The sequence below is a fragment of the Somniosus microcephalus genome, chromosome 6, assembly GCF_052327205.1.
Source record: "Somniosus microcephalus isolate GS21.2 chromosome 6, FLI_Smic_1.0, whole genome shotgun sequence".
NCBI lineage: Eukaryota > Metazoa > Chordata > Chondrichthyes > Squaliformes > Somniosidae > Somniosus > Somniosus microcephalus.
The window spans coordinates 69,682,995-69,707,023 of NC_140992.1; the positions used below are offsets into that span (position 1 = coordinate 69,682,995).

At 48.4% G+C, this 24,029-nt stretch overlaps 1 protein-coding gene across 5 annotated transcripts in view; it reads left to right on the forward strand.

Moving 5' to 3' along the window:
* Window positions 1–24,029, forward strand: part of zbbx (zinc finger, B-box domain containing) — a 198,242-nt gene that overhangs the window by 86,209 nt on the left and 88,004 nt on the right. For all 5 annotated transcript variants that reach the window (XM_085990387.1, XM_085990384.1, XM_085990383.1 and 2 more), the window contains 2 exons: window positions 6,383–6,594; window positions 16,728–17,068. In XM_085990387.1, the coding sequence (XP_085846513.1) occupies window positions 6,383–6,594; window positions 16,728–17,068 (553 nt within the window). The remainder of the gene's footprint in view (window positions 1–6,382; window positions 6,595–16,727; window positions 17,069–24,029) is intronic.

Genomic DNA, 24,029 nt, shown 5'->3' on the forward strand with positions numbered 1-24,029 from the left:
TACCCTCTGCCCCGCATAGCGGATATGGTTAACCAAATTGCGCAATACCGGGTGTTTTCCACCATCGACCTAAAATCGAGGACCGTCCATACACCGCCTTCGAGGCGAACGGACGCCTCTACCACTTCCTCAGAGTCCCCTTTGGGGTAACGAATGGGGTCTCGGTCTTCCAGCGGGAGATGGACCGCATGGTCGATGAGAACCAGTTAACAGCCACCTATCCATACCTAGACAACGTCACCATCTGCGGCCACGACCAGCAAGACCACGACTCGAACCTCGCGAGATTTCTGAAAACCGCTCTCAGACTCGATCTCACCTACAACGAGGATAAGTGTGTCTTTAGCACCACGCGCCTCTGTATCCTGGGCTGCGTGGTGGAAAACGGGGAAATCGGTCCGGACCCCGACCGATTGCGCCCCCTACAGGAGCTACCCCTACCAAACACTCCCAAGGCCCTGAAAAGGTGCCTGAGGTTCTTCTCCTATTACGCCCAATGGGTCCCCAACTATTCCGACAAGGCCCGTCCCCTCCTGAAATCAACGTCCTTCCCGCTCACGGCCGAGGCCCACGCCGCCTTCAACAGCATTAAACACGACATTGAGAAGGTCACGCTGCAGGCAGTGGACGAAAACATCCCTTTCCAGGTCGAAAGCGATGCGTCCGACTTCGCTTTAGCAGCCACCCTCAACCAGGATGGGCGGCCCGTAGCCTATTTCTCAAGAACCCTCCAAGGGCCCGAGATCAGGCACTCCTCGGTAGAGGAGGAGGCCCAGGCCATAGTGGAGGCAGTGCGGCACTGGAGGCACTACCTAGCCGGCAAACGCTTCACCCTGCTTACCGACCAGCGGTCGTTGCCTTCATGTTTAACAACAAACAGAGGGGGAAGGTCAAGAACGACAAAATTCTCAGGTGGCGGATCGAACTCTCCACGTTTGAGTACGACATAATATATAGGCCAGGGGCCCTCAACGAATCCCCCGACGCCCTATCACGAGGGATGTGTGCCAGCATCCAGGGGGACAGGCTACAGGGCCTCCACAATGGCCTCTGCCACCCGGGGGTCACCCGGCTATTTCACTTTATAAAATCCCGTAACCTCCCCTATTCCATTGAGGCGGTCCGGTCGATGACCAGGGACTGCCGCACCTGTGCGGAATGCAAGCCCCGTTTTTTCAGGCCTGACCGAGCCCACCTGATCAAAGCTACACGGCCATTCGAGCGCCTGAGCTTAGATTTCAAGGGACCACTCCCCTCCACCGACCGCAATGTGTACTTTCTCAACATTGTGGATGAGTACTCCCGCTTCCCATTCGCCTACCCCTGCCCAGACATGACCAGTGCCACGGTCATCAAGTGCCTCGGCAACCTGTTTTGCACGTTCGGCATGCCTAACTACATCCACACTGACGGGGGCGTCGTTCATGAGCGACGAACTGCGCCAATACCTGCTGTCGAAGGCGATAGCCACGAGTCGGACCACTAGTTATAACCCTCGGGGTAACAGGCAAGTGGAGAGGGAGAACGCGACAGTGTGGAAGGCGGTCACCTTAGCACTAAGGTCTAAAGGCCTCCCCACCTCCCGCTGGCAAGAGGTCCTCCCAGACGTACTCCACTCGATAAGGTCGCTACTGTGTACGGCTACTAACGCCACTCCTCACGAGAAGATGTTTGTTTTTCCCCGCAAATCAACCTCAGGAGTGTCCCTACCCTCGTGGCTCTCCACCCCAGGGACAGTCCTATTACGGAAGCATGTGAGGGGCCACAAAACGGATCCCCTCATGGAGGCAGTACACCTACTCCACGCAAACCCACAGTACGCGTACGTCAAGCACGCCGACGGGCGTGAGGACACCGTGTCCATAAAGGACCTCGCCTCGGCAGGAAGCGACGATGACCCATCACCACCACCCCCAGAAGAACCTCCACCATCCCCAGGCTCACCACCCCCAGAAGTACCTGCAACACCCCCAACACATGGGTATGCCCAGGAGGGCACCACGGACTCCCGGTCGGAACCCGAGGTACTGTTGCGACGTTCAGGAAGGCCTATCGCACCCCTGGACAGACTAAATCTGTAGAAGGGGTGAATGTGATGAAATATATGCCTTCATCAACCCCTGTGTTTTACCTGCTTTGTATTGTGTGTACCGCCCCCTTTTTCCTATTGTGTGTATTGGCTACGCCCCTGTCTTTTGTCATAGAATGACTCATACAGCTCTTGAGACCTTTTATATCAGACGAACCCGATGTGGAAAGACCTACAATGTTCTTAGTGATTAAAAGCCTTCAGTTGAATCCTTTAAACTCCTTGTCTTTGAGTTATTGATGGCACATCAGTAGGTCCAACTTTGAAGCCGGGAGGATGCTGCACTGTGAACCAGTGTCGCACAGGAATCGGCGGCCCGTAACGGAATCCGTAACATAAATGAGTTTGCCCGCTGAGCCCGCCGCCATAGCTAACTTGCTGTGCTTTTTAGACCTTGTCGTCCGTCCGGGAGGACGCGGGCTTGTTGGAGTTTTTTTTTTTTTTTCTTGAGGGAAACTGCAAGGAGGCCGGCAGCATCGAGCTTTGGCGCCAAAACGGGCGTGGTACGCACACCATCCTGCTGGGGGCGGGCTGGTCTTCTCTCGCGTGGGGGAAAAGCGCCTCGCGGCCACACAACATTGCTGAGTGACAGTAAATATCTTGTCTGCCTCTGCAGCGAGTTCAGCACCGTCTGTGATGGCTGTGTTGGCCAATGCCGCCTGAACCGGTTCGGGTAGCTGGCAGAGGAAAAGCTCACGGAATAAAAAGCATTGGGGTTCCGCACCCAACAGCGTGAGCATTTGACTCATCAGCTCTGACGGTTTTGAGTCCCCGAGGCCGGGCATGGAAATAAGCTTGCGTGCCCGCTCCGACTTATTAAGATCAAATACCTGTAGCAAACGGGTTTTAAGCGCTTCGTACTTGCCCTCCTCCGGTGGGCTTCCAAGGATGCTGACGACCCGCGAGGCCGTGGCACTGTCGAGAGCGGCAACCACGTAATAATAACGGGTCGCATCCGCTGTGACCTCCCGGACAGCGAACTGTGCTTCTGCCTGGAAAAACCATGCTGCTGGCTGCTGTTCCCAGAACTGCGGCAGTTTAAGGGCGACAGCGTTCGTGTTCATCCTCGACGAAAGTTGTCCGACGAGATCGGGTTCACCAATGTAGGAACGGAGGTTCCTAGCTGAATAAAGTATTCGACTCGATGAATCAAATCAACAGGTTTTAATGAACAACGAAGTTAGCAGGGAAACTACAGGAGAAACGGTATACAGGTCTATATAGCTTGCTGGGCACTCGACGACTACTGGAAGATTCTGGAAGCTGACGTCATCACGTTCTTCGCGCCACTGGTGGTCACGTGAGCAACGTCATCACGTGGAGTGCAGGAAAACACAATACAGTACAGTTTAAAGGTGCAGTCCACAGTTGCACTATACTGTAGTTAAAGGGATTATTACCAATTGTTCTGAGACCCTTGGTGGCTCCGCCACACTATATTGATAAGGAGACATATAAAATATGTTGGCATTGCACACGGAGTCATAACCAAGTGTAGTTTCCAGGTGAAGTAGGGTTAGCAGGTGGGGGATAATTGGGCCAGAGTGCACAGATGTAATTCAGTCACCATTTTAAAGTCTTATATTCTGTGCTTATTTTTATATAACCATTATAAATTCCTGTACCCACATTTATGATTGAAGGTGCTGATGTAAACTTCTCACACTGTAATTACGTCTTTCTGCTAATGCCAGTGGAAAAAGTTGATGAGAAGATTGTGCAGACAGAAGAATTTTAATATAGTTTATATACATAAAATCATGGTGGAATGGACGGACACATGGCAGATGAAATTCAACGCAGAGAAGTGTGAGGTGCTACATTTTGGTAGGAAGAATGAGAGATCATACACACTAAATGGTACAATTTTAAAGGGCGTGCAAGAACAGGGAGACCTGGGGGTGCTTGTGCAAATATCTTTGAAGTTGGCAGGACAGGTTAATAAAGCAGTTAATAAAGCATATGGGATCCTGGGCTTTATAAATAGAGGCTAAGGGCTGGATTTTGATACTGGAGGCATGTAGGAGGCGGGACTACAACTTTTGGGGTTGTAGTCCTGCCTTCATCGAATTGTGGCCAACCCACGCGATTTTCACTTGATTGACCTTGTTGAGCCCGCCCTGTTCCTGGGACTAGGGACAGGGTCACTGGCAAGGCTTGGAAGCTAAGCAGAGCCAGGCCTGGTTAGTACCTGCAGGGGTGACCATCAGGGAAGACCAGGTGCAGAAGGTCACGGAAGGAGCCCCGAGGAGGGGCGGTTGGTGAGAAGGTCACGGAAGGAGCCCCGGGAGGGGCGGCTGGTGAGCAGGCCCGGGCGTTGGGCTGAAGATTGTCGGACAGGAGGAATGGTGGAAATGGAATGGCGGCGCGCACAGACGCAGCGGCTTTGCTTCTCCCAGGACGGTGCTATTTACGTTTAATGTTAATGTTATTTGTACTGGACTCATGGGAGCTTGCAAGATCACATTTCGTTGTTCAGGTACTTGTGCATTGTACAATGACAATAAAGTTGAATTATTATTATTATTATTATTATTAAGGGCCACCCGGCAACAGGTGGCGTCACAGATTGACATTTCATCTGTCAAGAGCTTTTGACAGATGAAATATCAGCATTTGACAGCTCTTTGAAGCTGTCAAACACTGACAATCTGTACTCCTAGTTAATTCCTTCCTCTCAGGCTGATTTAGAGATCTCTCCAGAACAGAAAGCTGAATGCTGCAGATTTTGACAGCTCGCAGCCAGTCTGCTTTCTGTGCCGGTGAGATGAGGGATTCCCGAGACCTGAAGGAAGGAAGGCTGTAAAGGTAAGTAAAACTTCTTTAAACACTTTACACACACCAAACTCACTTACCTCTGCACTCACACACCCATCACTCACCTTAACACCAGACATCTCGAACCCTCCAAGCCCTTCAGCCTGATGGTCCGCCTCGCTAACTTGGCGTGGTTTGGAGCCGTCGGGAAGCCCACACTTCAGGAATAAAAATAGGGATTAGGCTAAAAACTGCCTGTTAACTAACTCCGGCTCCCAGCACAGTATCCACCTCCTTTGAAACTGGCATGGAGGCGGATTGGGGGCGGGATGGGTTCGTGCCCCCTGATTTCGCGATTTTAACCCCCCACATGCCTCCAATCCCGCCTCCATGGCCCAATGAAAATCCTGCCCATAGAGTACAAAAGCCAGGAAGTTATGCTAAACCTGTATAAAACGCTAGTTCAGCCCCAGTTGGAGTATTGTGACCAATTCTGGGCACCAGACTTTAGGAAGGACGTGAAGGCTTTGGAGAGGGTACAGAAGAGATTTACTAGAACGATTCCAGAAATGAGGGAATACAGTTACGTGGATAGACTGGAGAAGCTGGGGTTGTTCTCCTTGGAGCAGAGAAGGCTAAGAGGAGATTTGATAGAGGTGTTTAAAATCATGAAGGATTTAGTTAGAGTAAATAAAGAGAAACTGTTTCGAATGGCTGAAGGGTCGATAACAAGAGGGCACAAATTTAAGGTGATTGACAAAAGGAGCAGAGGTGACAAAAGAAGCAGAGGTGACATGAGGAAAAACTTTTTTATGTAACGAGTGGTTAGGATTTGGAATGCACTGCCTGATAGAGTGGTGGATGCAGATTCAATAGTAGCCTTCAAAAGGGAATTGGATAAATACTTGGAAGGAAAAAAAATTGCAGGGATCTGGGGAAAGAGCGGGGGAGTGGGACTAACTGGATTGCTCTTCGAAAGAGCCAGCGCAGACTCAATAGGCCGAATGGCCTCCTTCTGTGCTGTATTATTCTATGATTCTATGACAAACTGTCAGCTGTGGCTCAGTGGGTAGCACTCTCGCTGCTGAGCCAGAAGGTTGTGGGTTCAGGTCCCACTCCAGGGACTTGAGTACAAAAATCTAGGCTGACACTTCAGTGCAGTGCTGCACTGTCGGAGGTGCCATCTTTTGGATGGACGGAAAGATCCCATGGCACTATTTCGAAGAAGAGTAAGGGAGTTATCCCTGGTGTCCTGGCCAATATTTATCCCTCAATCAACATAACAAAAACAGATTATCTGGTCATTATCACATTGCTGTTTGTGGGAGCTTGTTGTGTGCAAATTGGCTGCCACGTTTCCTACATTACAACAGTGGCTCGACTTCAAAAGTACTTCATTGGCTGTAAAGTGCTTTGAAACATTGGGTGGTCATGAAAGGTGCTATAGGAATGTAAGTCTATTTTTCTTTCTTTTTCTTTCTGTCTTTCTTTGTCTCTCTTTCTCTCTCATAGTCATTGATTTTGTTTTTTTCCCAGAATTCATGGAAGTTTATCTAAGACAATGAACTCATCACTGCAACATGAAAACATCACAATATCAAGAAATATTGACTCTTCATCAGTTGAAGCTTCAAAGAGAAATGATTCGTCAGCCCTCAGTTGCACCTATACTATAGAAAGAGAAAATCAACTATTATCCCTTCATGACACAAATAGAGATTTAATGGAAAAGCAGCACAATCATAGAGGTATAGAATTTCTAGTTTTCTCTCGCCTTTACTGAACAGAAATCTGGATAGTAACCCCTACCTCCTCCATGTAGCAGAAATTCAAACATCACCTCTTGACCCCTCGGAGTACCCAACTTCTGCCCTGCTCGTTTAGCCACAGTGGATATGGCGAGTCCAATTCAGCTTTTGGTCATTGGTGACCCCAAGACCAAGTCTGGCATCAAGGAGCCCTAGTAAAATTGAAGTCAATGGGAATCGGGGGGAAAACTCTCCACTGGCTGGAGTCATACCTAGCACAAAGGAAGATGGTTGTGGTGGTTGAAGGTCAATCCTCACAGCCCCAGGACATCGCTGCAGGAGTTCCTCAGGGCAGTGTCCTAGGCCCAACCATCTTCAGCTGCTTCAATGACTTTCCCTCCAACATAAGGTCAGAAATGAGGATGTTTGCTGATGACTGCACAGTGTTCAGTGCCATTCACAACTCCTCAGATAATGAAGCAGTCCATGCCCGCATGCAACAAGACCTGGACGACGTTCAGGCTTGGGCTGATAAGTGGCAGGTAACATTTGCGCCACAGAAGTGCCAGGCAATGATTTTCTCCAACAAGCAAGAGTCTAGCCACCTCCCCTTGACATTCAATGGCATTACCAGTGCCAAATCCCCCACTATCAACATCCTGGGGGGTCACCATTAATCAGAAACTTAACTGGACCAGCCATATAAATACTGTGGCAACAAGAGCAGGTCAGAGGCTAGGTGTTCTGTAGCGAGTGTCTCTCCTCCTGACTCCCCAAAGCCTTTCCACCGTCTACACGGTACAAGTCAGGAGTGTGATGGAATACTCTCCACTTGCCTGGATGAGTGCAGCTCCAACAACACTCGAGAAGCTTGACACCATCCAGGACAAAGCAGCCCGCTTGATTGGCAACCCATCCACCACCTTCAACATTCACTCCCTCCACCACTGGCGTACCGTGGCTGCAGTGTGTACCATCTACAAGATGCACTGCAGCAACTCGCCAAGGCTTCTTTGGCAGCACCTCCCAAACTCGCGACCTCTTCCACCTAGAAGGACAAGGGTAGTAGGCGCATGGGAACACCACCACCTCCAAGTTCCCCTCCAAGTCATACACCATCCTGACTTAGAAGTATATCGTCGCTGGGTCAAAATCCTGGAACTCCCTACCTAACAACACTGTGTGAGTACCTACACCACATGGACTGCAGCGGTTCACCACCACCTTCTCGAGGGCAACTAGGGATGGGCAATAAATGCTGGCCTTGCCAGCGATGCCCAGATCCCATAAGCAAATTAAATTTGTTTTTTTTAATGTTGATGGTGGGCTACTCTGCGCTGGTGGTGCTGTTGAAGGTCAAGGGAAGTCCTGCTAGGGCTCCTTGACATCATATTTGGTTGCTTGCTGCCGTGATAGGGAGATGGACACTGTTCTCTGCAGCCATGAGCGTGAGTCCCGAAGGCTGTGTTGCCTACCCAGTGCCAGGGTAAAGGACATTTTCTCCGGGCTGGAGGAGAACTTGGAGGGGGAGGATCCAGTTGTCTTGGTCCACGTAGGTACCAACGACATAGGTAGGACTAAGAAAAAAGTTCTGCTGAGAGAGTTTGAGCAGCTAGGGACTAAATTAAAAAGCAGAACCACAAAGGTTCTCTGGATTATTATCTGAGCCACGAGCAAATTGGCATAATGTCAATAGGATCAGGGAGATGAATGCGTGACTCAAAGATTGGTGTGGGAGAAGTGGGTTTCGATTCGTAGGGCACTGACACCAGTACTGGGGAAAGAGAGAACTTTTCCGTTGGAACAGACTACACTTGAACCATGCTGGGACCAGAGTTCTAGCGAATCAACTAACTAGGGAGGTAGATAGGGCTTTAAACTAATTAGGGAGGGGTGGGGGGTGGGTCCTGGTAAGAATGGGTCCTGGTAAGAATGCTAAAGAGAAAAGACAAGGAAGCACTGCAGGAAAGTGTTTGGGATAAGGATAACCAGATTGTGTCAGGAAGGGACAGAGCGTACAAACAAAAGAGTGCACTAACAAATAGGGTCCGGGTAAGAGAAAATGGTAATAAGACAAATAGGGCCATAGTACAAAAAATGTTAAGATGTCTAAAAATGTTAAAAAGACAAATCTAAAGGCACTGTATCGGAATGCACGAAGCATTCATAATAAGATAGATGAATTAACAGCGCAAATAGATGTAAACGGATACGATCTAATTGCAATTACGGAGACATGGCTACAGGGTGACCAAGGCTGGGAACTGAATATCCAAGGATATTCAATATTTAGGAAGGACAGGCAAAAAGGAAAAGGAGGTGGGGTGGCATTGTTAGTAAAGGATGAAATCAGAGCAATAGTGAGAGGATATTGGCTCAGAAAATCAAGATGTAGAATCAGTCTGGGTGGAGCTAAGAAGCACCAAGGGGCAGAAAACATTGGTGGGATTTGCCTTTTGGCCTCCAAACAGTAGTGGTAATGTAGGGGACGGCATCAAACAGGAAATTAGAGATGCATGTAACAAGAGTACTACAGTAATCATGGGTGACTTTAATCTACATATAGACTGGCCAAACCAAATTAGCAATAATGCTGTGGAGGATGAATCCCTGGAGTGTATACGAGATAGTTTTATAGACCAGTACCTTGATTACTAAAGTACTAAAAGAGGTAGCCATGGAAATAGTGGATGAATTGGTTGTCATCTTCCATAATTCTATAGAATTTTGGAACAGTTCCTGCAGATTGAAGGGTGGCAAATGTAACTAGGGAACAGGCTATCCTAGATTGGATATTGTGCAATCACAGAATCACAGAAACCCCACAGTGCAGATAGAGGCCATTTCGGCCCATCGAGCCTGCACCGACACATATCCCACCCGATCCCCGTAACCCCTACACCAACACATATCCCACCCTATCCCCGTAACCCCATGTATTTAATCCCCCTAACACTAAGGGTCAATTAATCATAGCCAATCAACCTAACCCGCACATCTTTGGACTGTGGGAGGAAACCGGAGCACCCGGAGGAAACCCACGCAAACACAGGGAGAATGTGCAAACTCCACACAGACAGTCACCCGAGGCCAGATTCGAACCCGGGTCCCTGGCGCTGTGAGGCAACAGTGCCTTCTCAATGAGAAGGAGTTAATTAATAATCTTGTGCGGGGTCCTTTAGGGAAGAGTGACCATAACATGATAGAATTCTTCATTAAGATGGAAAGTGAAGTTGTCCAATCCGAAACTAGGGTCCTAAATCTAAACAAAGGAAACTACGAAAGTATGAAGAGTGAGTTGGCTATGATAGATTGGCGAGCTTCATTAAAAGGCATGACGGTGGATGGGCAATGGCTAACATTTAAAGAATGAATGCATGAATTGCAACAGTTATACATTCCTTTCTGGCGCAAAAACACAAAAGGAAAAGCGGCTAACAAAAGAAATTAAGGCTATTATTAGATCCAAAGAGAATTCATATCAAGTTGCCAGAAAAAGTAGCAAGCCTGAGGTTTGGGAGCAGTTTAGAATTCAGCTAAAAAGGACCAAGAGATTGATTAAGAGGGGAAAAATAGAGTATGAGAGTAAACTTTCAAGGAACATAAAAGTGGACTGTAAAAGCTTCTACCAATATGTAAAAAGAAAAAGATTAGTGAAGACAAATGTATGTCCCTTACAGTCAGAAACGGGAGAATTTATAATGGGGAGCAAGGAAATGGCATAGCAATTAAACAAATACTTTGGTTCCGTCTTCACGGAAGAGGACACAAATAACTTCCCAGAAATGCTAGGGACATGGCCTAGAAATTTGGTTGGTAGCGCCAGCGGTTAGCACCTAAAGAGCCCAAGAATTGGGGCATAACCCAATGTTGGGGCGGGTGCAATGAAGATAGCGACAACTCCCATATTGACTATACATTTAACGCCTGCACTAAGTGTTTGCGTGTGCCCGCGTGCACAAGCAGATCATGACATCATTTCAGTGTGCAACACCTTTTAGGCGCCCCTGACCAGATATTGGGTGGCGCCCGGAACCTTTACGCCTAGCGCTGTTAGTGACAGTTCGAAGGAACGTTAGCAGGCCCTTCTCGGAGTCGGGGGGCGCTATTTAAAGGGGACAGCTCTAGTATAAAAGCTGCAGCCACTTGGCCTGTTCATTGCGATCATTGCTGGAGAGAGTTGGTGAGCTACTGTGGAGCAGAGTTTTTGGAATTTAGCATTAGAGTACTTGGGACCTTCAAACCTGTCCGGAGCAGTTGGAGCACTACACCTAACAGCGTTTTGACCAACTGGCATCAGAATGGGAGCTGCTTTGGAGGGCGACGGCCTCATGGCCGAACACTGTGAAGGGGCAGAGAGACGGCGGGAGAGAGGGCTGGGATTGGCCAGAAGGAGGAGGTGTAATGGAGGTCGGCCAATCCGAGGGTATGCTGCGAGGGTCTTTAGGCAGCAGGTGTCATACCTTGACATGTCGGAGGAGCAGTGTGTGCGAAGGCTCCGATTCGGGAGGGATGTTGTTACTGAGCTGTGCCACCTGCTTGCTGAGGATCTGCAGCCGCGTCTACGGTGCAGGACCTCTGTCAGTGGCTGTAAAACTGACTCTTGCCCTCAATTTCTATGCCACCAGATCCTTTCAGTCAGCCACTGGGGACATTGCGAATATCTCTCAGTTTGCAGTCCACTGTTGCATCCGGCAAGTTACAGCTGCCCTTTATAGACGAAGGCATCAATTCATCACCTTCCCTCTGACCCTGGAGAAGCAGGCGGAGCGCGCGCAGGGCTTCGCTGCTATTGCGGACTTCCCCATGGTGCAGCGGGCGATTGACTGCACACACGTGGCTTTGAGGGCGCCATTCCAGAATCCTGAGGACTTCCGCAACCGCAAGGGGTTCCACTCCCTCAACGTGCAGCTGGTCTGTGACCACCGCCAAATCATCATGGCAGTCAACGCCCAATTCCCAGGGAGCAGCCACGATGCCTTTATCCTGCGGCAGACCTCAGTTTGTGACCTTTTTGAGGGGCCGGCTCGACCACGAGGCTGGCTTATTGGGGACAAGGGCTATCCTCTCTGCCCATGGCTGATGACACCACTCCGTCTGGCCGCCACACCAGCAGAAGAGCTGTTCAACAGCAGCCATCAGGCGACCAGGAACATTGTAGAGCACACTATTGGTGTGCTCAAACAGCGTTTCCGCTGTCTGGACCATTCGGGGGGAGCCCTGCAGTACTCGCCGGAGCAAGTGGGTCACATCGTCGTCGTCTGCTGCATGCTCCACAACTTGGCGATTCGACACACCCAGCCAATTCCAGCTGTCCCTCAACATCCAGCAGAGCAGGCGGACGAGGCGGAGGAGGAAGAGCAGGCGGAGGAGGAGGAGCATGCGGAGGAGGAGGAGGAGGAGGAGGAAGATGGAAGGGTTCCTGAAAGTGGAAAGGCCATCCGTCAGAGGCTCATCAGGACTCGTTTCGAGGCCCCTCTGGCGGAATGATGGGTGTCTTTACTCCTGCGCACTTTGGATCTTTGAAAGCCTCTGAAGGCCAGCATCACTGTAAATAGTCACATGTACCATAGCACATTAAAACTTTTCTTTATTGTCACAAAAGTCTTTCATTACAGCAAAACAACGTCAAGTCAACAGAAACCATAACTAACAAAATAACAGTTAACTCTTCGGCAAAGCCGCAAAACTAAACAAACCATTTCCAACAATTACAACAGGTGAGGGTGTCCTTGAATTTGGCCAAAGAAACGTCTCAGCACCTCCCTCTACTGCTGGCCCCTTGATGGAGAACGACTTCTCTTTCACGGTCGGCCCCTTCTCTCCCTGCTGCTCCTACGTAATTGAACCCCAGTGGCAGGGTCAAGGCTGGGGGACGCCTGCTGACTGTGTGGAAGCGCAGAAGCCCCTGAGGGATGGCCTGGCCGACCTCTGGTCTTGGAGGGTGCGGACGCAGGCTGCTTGATCTGAGCATGGCTGGAAGCAGTGTGCCCTGCAGGTGGTGGCAGCTGCACTGCAGACGTACCAGCGCTGGCATGTGCAATGGTCACCTGCCGAGAGAGAACACCTGCACCATGGTCGGACGATACACTGGCTCTCTGAGGGGATTGGTTCGGCTCATCCGCCACAATCGCATGCTCCACTGATTCCTGGCCTTGTATGGGACTGGAAGGGCCCGGGGTGATCCTAGCTGATGCAGATAGGGTGGCTGCAGTGAGAGTTCGCGTTGCCTCAGTCTGGGTGTGGACGAGGCCGGCAAGTGACTGCGTGGCAGCAGTGAGGACCTGTGTGGCAGGTGCCAGTGCTTCGGAGAAGCCCTGGACAGTTCTTTCCATTGCTTCGGACAAGGCCGGAGCAGTCCATTACACTGCCTCAGACAAGCCCTGGACAGACCTTTCCATAGCGGCCTCAAAGCCCTGGACAATCCTCTCCATTGTTGCCCCGAAGCCCTGGAGAGTCCTCTCCATTGCTGCCCCGAAGTCCAACACACTCTTTGCCAGTGTTTCTATTGACTGAGGCATCCTCCCCACTGCAGCCATCAGCTCAGTGTGCCTGAGCCGGGCCTGGGTGCTCATTTCAGCCAGGCGACGCACCTCCTCTGCACTCTGTGCAGCTGTCATCACTCCCTGCCTTGCCCTCCGGGGAGCCGGTGGCCGAACTTGCCTACCCCCCTTGCGTTGCTGCATGCCGCTTGTTCCGGCAACTGGCTCCTCATCAGAGCCCCCCCCCCTCCCCTCCAGGGAACTACTATCCCCAGTTTGCAAATGTGTATGCTCCCCTGAGATTGGAACGGATGCTCCGGCTTCCTCCTGATCCTCTCCTCCGGAGGCACTGGCACTGGCAGCTTCAGGGCGTTGATCCCGAGTTGGTGATGCATCATCTGAAAGCAGGGAGGTGGAAGAGTGGCTTTAGCAAAAGGACAGGTTGGCGGCAAGGTATGCCAGATTGCGGCAAGGCTCTGACATGGCTGCACACTGAGGAAGCATGCTGGCGGGGGGACCAAGTGGAAGGAAACAGCTGAAAAAGGTGAGAGCCTTACCCTCGCTGTCGAGAATGGGGTCGGCAGCTGCAGTGGTAACAGGACCACTCAGACGCCCTCCAAGAATCTGGTGAACTCTCCTCGAGATCCGTGAGAGTGACGACTTGTGGAGGCCCGCCACCGGTTCGAAGCTGGTCCTTTCGCATCGCCGCCAGCTTGGACTGCAGGGGAAAGAAGGGGAAGTTCTGTAACATGAGGCCTTGAGAGATCATCTCATGCCCCCCCATGGTGCAAGAGCCCTTGCATGTGGCCTTGAGTCAAATGTCCATGTGTGTGCCCAGAAAGGGCCATGGGTGCTTTCTGACGGATGGCCATTGGGGCATCATGGCAACAGGGTGCTCGAAGTCAGGTGCAGATGGAGGGAAACTGTGTGGAGTTTGCACATTCTCCCCGTGTTTGCGTGGGTTTCCTCCGGGTGCTCCGGTTTCCTCCCACAGTCCAAAGATGTGCAGGTTAGGTTGATTGGCCATGATAAAAATTGACTCTTAGTGTTAGGGGGATTAAATACGCGGGGTTACGGGGATAGGGCTTGGGTGGGATGGCTGTCGGTGTAGGGACCGGGTGCTAGGGTTTGGATGATCAGCCATGATCTCATTGAATGGCCTACTCCTGCTCCTATCTTCTATGTTTTTATGTTTCTAATCAGAAGTTTGCATAAACAACACTCACCCTAACGACCCGAGTGAGGTCGTTGAATTTCTTCCTGCACTGAACAGGGCTCCTGGTCGCCATACTGCTGGAGTTGACCCTCGGAGAAACCTCCCTCCAAGATCGCCGGTAATCCTTTTGATTCGGCCTCCTGCCATTGTCAGGATACAGAACATCTCGACGGCGCTCCACTGCGGACACCAACTGGTCCAGAGCCTCAGTGCTGAAGCGCGCTGCTCTCTCTCTCACCTTCTCCATCCTCACCAAATTTTTTGCGCCAGAGAAGGGCGAGCGCCGGTTCTGAGGCCTACAGGGCGTTGAGTGTGGCAGCTCGGGCTGACTGACCCACCCCTTTAAGAGCCGGCCGGCACCTGGAAGTCTCGTGGTTTTCGGTAATTGAGATCACCTGCGCTGCGCCCGCCCGCGCCGAGATTGGGTAGCGCCTGAACTTTTGCGCCTTAGGAGCCCCGTGCAACGTCTGAATTCGCGCCTCAATCCCCTTTGGGGGCGATGCAACCCAATATCGCACCAGGCAGCGATAAGTTTCGTCTGGCTATAAACTTTGTGCAGCGCCAGTTCTAACGCCTCAAGCGAGGCTATACCCAATTTCTAGGCCCAAGGGTCTAGTGAGAAGGAGGAATTAAAGGAAATTAGTATTAGTAAACAAATAATGCTGGAGAAATTAATGAGACTGAAAGCCGATAAATCCCCAGGGCCTGATAATCTGCATCCCAGAGTACTAAAAGAAGTAGCCATGGAAATAGTGGATGCATTGGTTGTCATCTTCCATAATTCTATAGAATTTTGGAACAGTTCCTGCAGATTGAAGGGTGGCAAATGTAACCCCACTATTTAAAAAAGGAGGGAGAGAGAAAACGGGGAACTACAGACCGGTTAGCCTAACATCAGTAGTAGGGAAAATGCTAGAGTCTATTATAAAGGATGTGATAACAGGACATTTAGAAAATATCAACGGGATTAGTGGATTTATGAAAGGGAAATCATGTTTGACAAGCCTACTGGAATTTTTTGAGGATGTAACTGGTAGAATAGATAAGGGAGAACCAGTGGATGTGGTGTATTTGGATTTTCAGAAGGCCTTTGATAAAGTCCCACATAAGAAGTTAGTGTGCAAAATTAAAGCACATGGGAGTGGGGGTAATATAATTGGATTGAAAATTGGTTAACAGACAGGAGGAAACAGTGAGTAGGAATAAATGGGTCTTTTTTGGGGTGGCAGGCAGTGACTAATGGGGCGCCGCAGGGATCAGCTATTCACTATATATATCAATGATTTGGATGAGGGAACCAAATGTAATATTTCCAAGTTTGATGACAACATGAAACTAGGTGGGATTGTGAGTCATGAGGAGGATGCAAAGAGGCTACAAGGCGATTTAGACAAGCTGAGTGAGTGGGCAAATACATGGCAGATGCAGTATAACGTGGATAAATGTGAAGTTATCCACTTTGGTAGAAAAAACAGAAAGGCAGAGTATTATTTAAATGGTGATAGATTGGGAAATGCTGATGTACAAAGGGACCTGGGTGTCCTTGTACACCAGTCACTGAAAGCAAACATGCAGGTGCAGCAAGCAGTTAGGAAGGCAAATGATATGTTGACCTTCATTGCAAGAGGATTGGAGTACAGGAGCAAGGATGTCTTACTACAGTTTTACAGGGCCTTGGTGAGACCACACCTGGAGTACTGTGTGCAGTTTTGGTCTCCTTACCTAAGAAAGGTTATACTTGCCATAGAGGGAGTGCAGTGAAGGTTCACCAGACTGATTCCTGGGATGGCAGGACTGTTGTATGAGAAGTGATTGGGTCGGCTAGGCCTGTAGTCACTGGAGTTTAGAAGAATGAGGGGATGTCATTGAAACGTATAAAATTCTGACGGGGCTAGACAGACTGGATGCAGGGATGATGTTTCCCCTGGCTAAGGTGTCTAGAACGAGGGGACACAGTCTCAGGATACAGGGTAGGAAATTTCTTCACTCAGAGGGTGGTGAACCTGTGGAATCTCTACCACAGAAGGCTGTGGAGGCCAAGTGACTGAATATATTTAAGAAGGAGTTAGATAGATTTCTAGACACAAAAGGCATCAAGGGGTATGGGGAGAGAGCGGGAATATGGTATTGAGATAGAGGATCAGCCATGATCATGTTGAATGGCGGAGCAGGATCGAGGAACCGAATGGCCTACTCCTGCTCCTATTTTTCTATGTTTGATGTCTTGCAGCTACTTTCAGCTCTCATCTTGTATTCTGCCCTTGCATTTGTGCCTGGATCAAGACTGTGATGAGGTTTTGAGACAAGTTGTTCTTTCATTGTCTCTAAAAGATTAACAGTGTGGCTTATTGGCACTTCGTATTGCTGGTTTAACACCTTCTGTTTTTACAAATACTATATATATAATATACTATGTTTTTCTCCTAACTTTGCAGATTCCTCAACAGCAGACAAGAAAGATTCAGTTTCAAACGGCAAGCCATCTCTGCATCAGAATGGAACAATGAAAGAAAACCATTGTGGTGGAAGGCTAAATACAGTCTCCCCTGATTGTGGCAGTAGTTCATCCAGGAGTCACAGATTTGTAAACCAAATCTCTGATAGAACTAACACTGTTACTTCTATATTGCCATCTCTAAGGACTTCAATATTTTCAAATGTTGCACTTGAAGACCCTGTTTCTACATTGAAAATCTCTCAGGAATTTAACCATATGCTGCAGATAGACAGTTTGGAAGACAACAAGAACTTTGGCATCACTGCCAAGCCATCTAATGTAAGAGTTTGACGCTGCTTTTTTAAAAACAGAACTTGCGCTATAATAAATCAGTCCCTTAAGCCTTAAAATAAACTTCCCATATTTAGTTGTTAAATTAAAATATCTAAACCCATACAGTGTTGGTATCTAGGGAATGTTGTGCACCCGGGCTGGTCCTTATTTTCTTCATAGGCTCAGGATTGTTTAATATAATATTACTGCTCAGATATTGGGAGTAGCTTTGTTACTCCATTATTACAAACTTAAGGGATGATTCAGAGCATTTGATAAGTGCTTATTATGAAAATTAAGCCGCATGATATTAAAGCAAAATTAGTTGCATAGGTAGTGAGATGACAAGAGGACAGAAAGCAAGAGCAGGTGTAAATGGATATTTGTCAGATTGAGAGGATGTTAGTGTTGTGTCCTGGGGATCTGTGCTGAGACTTTTTTGTTTTCCATTTATATAAATCAGTTGGGCATAAGCACAAAGGGTATGATATTGAAGTTCGCTCATGCCAAATTAGGGCGCATGATAAATTTTGATGCTTTGGCAGAGTGTGCACATAAATAGCAGTTCAATTAAAAACAAATGTGATGTATATTTTAGGAAAAAGAAAAAGAACACTGAAAGTGGTAAGAATCGTAATAGGATGGGGAACAGAGAATGTTAGGAGTTCATATAGATAAAACTTTGAAGCTAGATTTGTACATAGAAAGGACATAAAGTAAAATGAGGTTCTGGGCTTTGTAGATAGGGTATGAATATATAAGCAAAGGTGTGATGTTGAACTTGTGCAAGATATTGATGATGCCAAAGTTGGAATAGTGCATACATTTCTGGGCACCCTATTTATAGGAAGCATATTAGAGCTATGGAAATGGTACCGTGAAAATTCATTAGAAAGTACCAGGAATGAGAGGCTATAGTTACAAAGAAAGGATTGAAAAATTGAGGCTTTTTTCACTGAAGCAATGCAGATAAAGCTGTTTAACTCAAAGATGTTCAAAGGTTTTGTCAGGATAAATAGTGAAAGATTGTTTCTCTTAGTTGATGAATTGGTAACAAGGGGGCATTGACTCAAGATTACTATTTGAATAATGAAGGGGTGGAATTTAGATCAAAAGGTTATTAGTACTGCCTAAAATTGTGTGTCAGTTCCATTTGATTTAAAAATGTACTGCCATCTTCTTGCCCTGCCTCCATAAATTAGAAGAAATATTGATTTCATTGTGTAGCTATTATACAAGCAATCTTTGTATTAAAAAAAAATCTTTTCAAATTCAGTTTCAGGGTGAGAAAGCTAGGTCTCAAACTAGTGCCCTGAACTTAAACAAAGGTAATTACAAAGGTATGAAGGCAGACTTGGTTAAAGTGGACTGGGAAAATATAAGGTTAAGACTGTAGAAAAGCAGTGGCAAACATTGAAGGAGCTATTTGATAACTCTCAGCAAAGGTATATTCCAGTGAGAAGGAAAGACTCCAAGAGAAGAATGAACTATCTGTGGCTAACTAAGGAAGTAAAGGATGGTATCAAATTGAAAACAAAAGCATACAATGTTGTGAAGAATATTGGAAGGCCAGAGGATTGGAAAATTTAAAAAAGCAGCAAAGGACGACTAAAAAAATGATAGAGAAGATAGCTTATGAGAGTAAGCTAGCAAGAAATATAAAAACAGACAGTAAGAGCTTCTACAGGTATATAAAAAGGAAGAGAGTAGCTGAAGTAAATGTTGGTCCCCTAGAGGAAGAGTCTGGGGAATTAATAATGGGAAACAGAGAAATGGCGGAGACTTTGAACAAATATTTTTTATCGGTCTTCATGGTAGAAGACACTAAAAGCATCCCAATAATGGATAATCAAGGGGCTATTGGGGTGGGGGGGGGAACTTAAAACAATCACTATCACTAGAGAGAAAGTACTAGGCAAACTAATTGGACTAAAGGTGGACAAGTCCCCTGGACTTGATGGCCTACATCCTAGAGTCTTAAAAGACGTGGCTGCAGAGATAGTGGATGCATTGGTTGTAATCTACCAAAATTCCCTGGATTCTGGAGAGGTCCCAGCGGACTGGAAAACCGCAAATGTAATGCCCCTATTTAAGATAGGAGGGAGACAGAAAGCAGGCAACTATAAACCACTTAGCTTAACATCTGTTATTGGGAAAATGCTGGAGTCCATCATTAAGGAAGTGGTAGCAGGATATTTAGAAAATCATAATGTAGTCAAGCAGAGCCAGCATGGTTTTATGAAAGGGAAATCATGTTTGACAAATTTGCTGGAGTTCTTTGAGGATGTAAAGAGCAGGGTGAATAAAGGGGAACCAGTAGATGTCATGTATTTGGATTTCTAGAAGCCATTCGATAAGGAGCCACATAAAAGGTTGCTACACAAGATAAGAGCTCACGGGGTTGGGGGTAATAGCATAGCTAGAGGATTGGCTAACTAACAGAAAGCAGAGAGCCAGGATAAATGGGTCATTTTCAGGTTGGAAAACTGTAACTAGTAGGGTGCCGCAGGGATCAGTGCTGGGACCTCAACTATTTACAATCTATATTAATGACTTGGATGAAGGGGTCGAATGTAATGTAGCCAAATTTGCTGCTGATAGAAAGATAGGTGGGAAAGCAAATTGTGTGGAGGACACAAAGGGGGAGAAATTGGGTGAGTAGCGCCACCTGTTAGCGCCTAAAGAGGCAGGCAGTGGCTGTAGCGCCACTGGCTGCGCCTCCCGCAATATTCAGGAGGGGCGCTAATGGTGGCGTTAGCCTGTTGCGCTGCGCCGCCACCGATGACGTCATCGGTGTGCGCAGTGCCCCATTTGCGATATTTGGTAGCGAACGGCGCAGTTGCGCCGTTCGCTACCCGCGCCCGGTTCACGGGGCCTTACTGTGCCGGCAGCGGCGCAAGTTAAGGTGGAGGTGCGGGGCAGCTGCTTTTTCGGCGGCCGCCTGCCAGCACCTCCGTCCCCGGCCTCCTAACCCCCCCCCCCCCCCCGCCACTCCCCCCCGCGGCATTACCGGCTGTTTCCCCGAGAGCCCGGCACTTCTCCTTGGTGCCGGGCTCATTTGCCGGCACTCGCGAGCGGGGATCGCGCTATTGCAGGCACCTCCCCCTTAACAGTGGGAGGAAGGCCTGCAGTACCGCAGCGTGCCGTGCTGCAGCGTGTGGCGCTGCGGCACGTTGCACTGCAATAATCAGTTTCAGCGCCCTAAGAGGGACACGGAGCGCCTCGAGCCTCGCCCCGAGTCCCTTGAGGGGCACTGAAACTGAATTTCTGGCGATCGGTATTACTCCAATCGCTGCGCTAAATCCTGCGCTCAGGCGACTTTTGCGCCACTTTGGCACCCCAACCCAATTTCTAGGCCAAAGAATCTCCAAAGGGATATAGATAGGCTAAGTGAGTGGGCAAAAATCTGGCAGATGGAGTTTAATGTGGGAAAATGTGAGGTTATCCACTTTGGTAGGAAAAATAAAAAAGCAAATTATTATTTTAATGGGGAGAGATTACAAAATGCTGAGGTACAGAGGGATCTGGGGGTCCTTGTACATGAATCACAAAAAGTTAGCATGCAGGTACAGCAAGTAATTAGGAAGACAAATGGCATGTTGGCCTTTATTGCAAAGGGAATGGAGTATAAAAGTAGGGAAGTCTTGTTACAACTGTACAGGGCGTTGGTGAGACCACACCTGGAGTACTGCATACAGTTTTGGTCTCCTTATTTAAGGAAGGATATACTTGCTTTGGAGGCAGTTCAGAGAAGGTTCACGAGGTTGATTCTGGCGATGAAGGGGTTGTCTTATGAAGAAAGGTTGAGCAGGTTGGGCCTATACTCATTGAAGTTTATAAAAATGAGAGGGGATCTTATTGAAACATATAAGATTCTGAAGGGGCTTGACAGGGTAGATGCAGAGAGGATGTTTCCCCTTGTGGGGGAATCTAGAACTAGGGCATAATTTCAGAATAAGGGGCACCCATTTAAATCGGAAATGAGGAGGAATTTCTTCTGAGGGTCGTGAATCTTTGGAATTCTCTTCCCCAGAGAGCTGTGGAGGCTGGGTCATTGAGTATATTTAAGGTAGAGATGGACAGAATTTTGAAAGGTAAGGGAGTCAAGGGTTATGGGGAGCAGGCAGGGAAGTGGAGTTGAGGCCAAGATCAGATCAGCCATGATCTTATTGAATGGCGGAGCAGGCTCGAGGGGCCAAATGACCTACTCCTGCTCCTACGTCTTATGTTCTTATATATGGAACTACCATCTTGTATACCCAGGTGGTTGATTGGGTGACTGCATTATACTGTAATGATTAACTGACATCTCTAGATTTTTAAGGCAATTACTAGTCACCAGAAGCATTGTGGTCCTATGTTTTTTTTTAAATAATCTTATTAAAATTGTATGTACTTTGTTTTCCTTTTTATTGACTTGTTTGTTAATTGTTTTAGATTAGTTATTAAAGGTTCTCGCCTATCAAGCAGCAGCCGTAAGAAAATGAGTCTCAATGATTTCTCCTTTTAATAATACTAAGATACCCTACTCTAGTCAAAACATGTGTGGAGAAAATACATTAGTCTTCCTGAAGGTAAAATGGTATAGGTATAACTGAAACTCTCTTAAAGGGATAGGTTTTTCTCATTTACATAATTACTTTGCTTGGGGTATGTAAAATATACTCTTCCTTCAAAGATTACTGATGACTGCATCTGTTGGGTGAATAATGTTGACCAGAGTCCCATTAAAAAGTTAATACAATTTTAATTACTTTTTAAAATTTAAAAATAGGGCCTGGATAATGATCAGTATTGATCAGTATAAGAACTGGATAGCTTACCAAATACTATAGAGGACACTTGTTCCATTGCTGCGGAGTGCATGGATGTGTTATCTGTGGAATGCATAGAGTAGATTTTATATTGCAGTGTTGGATTGGTACTTTACAGTTTTCTTTGTGGGGCCAGGAAAAAATTTCAGTTACTCAGATTGGCAACTGGTGGGAAGTGGTGTTCCACAAGGATCGGTGCTGGGACCACTGTTGTTCACTATTTACATAAACTATTTGGACTCTGGAATTGGAAGTACAATTTAAACGTTTGCGGATGACACCAATTTGGAGGGTGTAGTTAATACAGAGGAGGACTGCAACAAAATACAGGAATATATGAATACACTTGCAGAATGGGTGTGTAATTGGCAAATTAACTTCAATATAGACAAGTGTGAGCTAGTACATTTTGGTAGGAAGAATAAGGAGGTCACATGCTCCTTGGAAAATAAGGCCTAGAAATTCAGTAAGGCCCCGCCAGCTCGCTTGCGCCCAAAAGTTAGCGCTGCGCGCGGAGTCAGTTGCGACCGTCAGAAATTCAGTTTTTGCGCCCCAAGTCAGAACCGGGCGCTATTCCAGGGTGTGCCCGCCCCCGCTTGGGGCGCTGAAACTGAATTTCAGCGCTGTAGGTGCCGCTGCGCCACCCGCTGCGGAGCGGCAGGCTGCGGTACTGCAGGCCTCCTCCTCTTAAGGGGGAGGTGCCTGCAATGGGGAGATCGCCGCTTGATAGTGCCGGCAAATGAGCCCGGCACCACGGAGAAGTGCCGGGCTCGCGGAAAGCAGCCGGCAATGCCGCGGGGGGGGGGGGGGGGGGTGGAGGAGGCCGGGGAAGGAGGTGCGGGCAGGCGGCCGCCGAAAAAGCGGCCGGCCGCACCTCCGCCTTAACTAGCGCCACTAAGGCTGCAGGACGGCGACGGTTGCAGAACGTTGTTTGCGGCCGCTGCGGAAGAGGCGGCCGCAACTAAATATGGGGATCGGGGCGGAACCGGGGCACTGCGCACACCGATGACGTCATCGGTGCCGGCGCAGCGCTACTGGCTACCGCCGCCATTACCGCTGCGCTGAATATCAGCACAAACTCCTCTATTGGTGCAGAAGCCCTCTTTGGGCGGTAACTGGGCGCAAAGCTGGCGGGGCCTTACTGAATTTCTAGCCCTAAGTGTTTAAATGGAGTTGAGGAACGGGGCTCTGGGGGTACAGATACACAAATCACTAAAAGTAGTGATGCAGGTTAATAAGGTCATTAAAAAAGCAAACAGAGCACTGGGGTTCATTTCTAGAGGCATAGAATTGAAAAGCAGAGAAGTTATGTTAAACTTATATAGAACCTTGGTTTGGCAACACTTGGAGTACTGTGAACCGTTCTGGTCTCCACATTATAAAAAGGACATAGAGACACTGGAGAAAAAATATTTACTAGAATGGTACCAGAACTGAGAGGTTATACCTATCAGGAAAGATTGAACAGGTTAGAAAAGAGGAGACTGAGGGGTGACCTGATAGAGGTCTTTAAGATTATAAAAGGGTTTGATAGGGTAGATGTAGAGAAGATGTTTCCACTTGTGGACAAGACCAGAACTAGGGGCCATAAATAAAATAGTCACTAATAAATCCAATAGGGAATTCAGGATAAACTTCTTTACCCAGAGAGTGGTAAGAATGTGGAACGTATTACAGGTAGACTATCCTTTATCCGAACTTCCGAAAACCGAAAACCTCTAAAAACCGAAAGTTTTTTCATTCAGCGTAAGTCGTGCGCCCGACATGACCAGAGTGGCGCACGAGTTACGCTGAGCAGGGCAGAGGGTCACAGAGTTCCCTCCTGGGTAGGAGATTGCAAGCCGAGCCGGGCAGTGTGAAGGAGGTACCGGGAGAGTGAACCCGACAATACAGTGGCCCGTCCGATAGCTGTAGCGACCCGCCCGATATTCTTTTCTCCCCCGACCCGACCCGACCCGAACCGCGGCCCGTCCGATATTCTTTTCTCCCCACCGAACCCCCGCCGACCCTGAACCCCCCCCGACCCCCATCCCCGACCCCCCCGACCCCCACCCCCGACCCCCCACCGACCCCGACGCCGACCCCCGCCGACGCCGACCCCCGCCGCCGACCCCCCCCGCCGACCCCGACCCCCCGCCGACCCCCACCCCCGA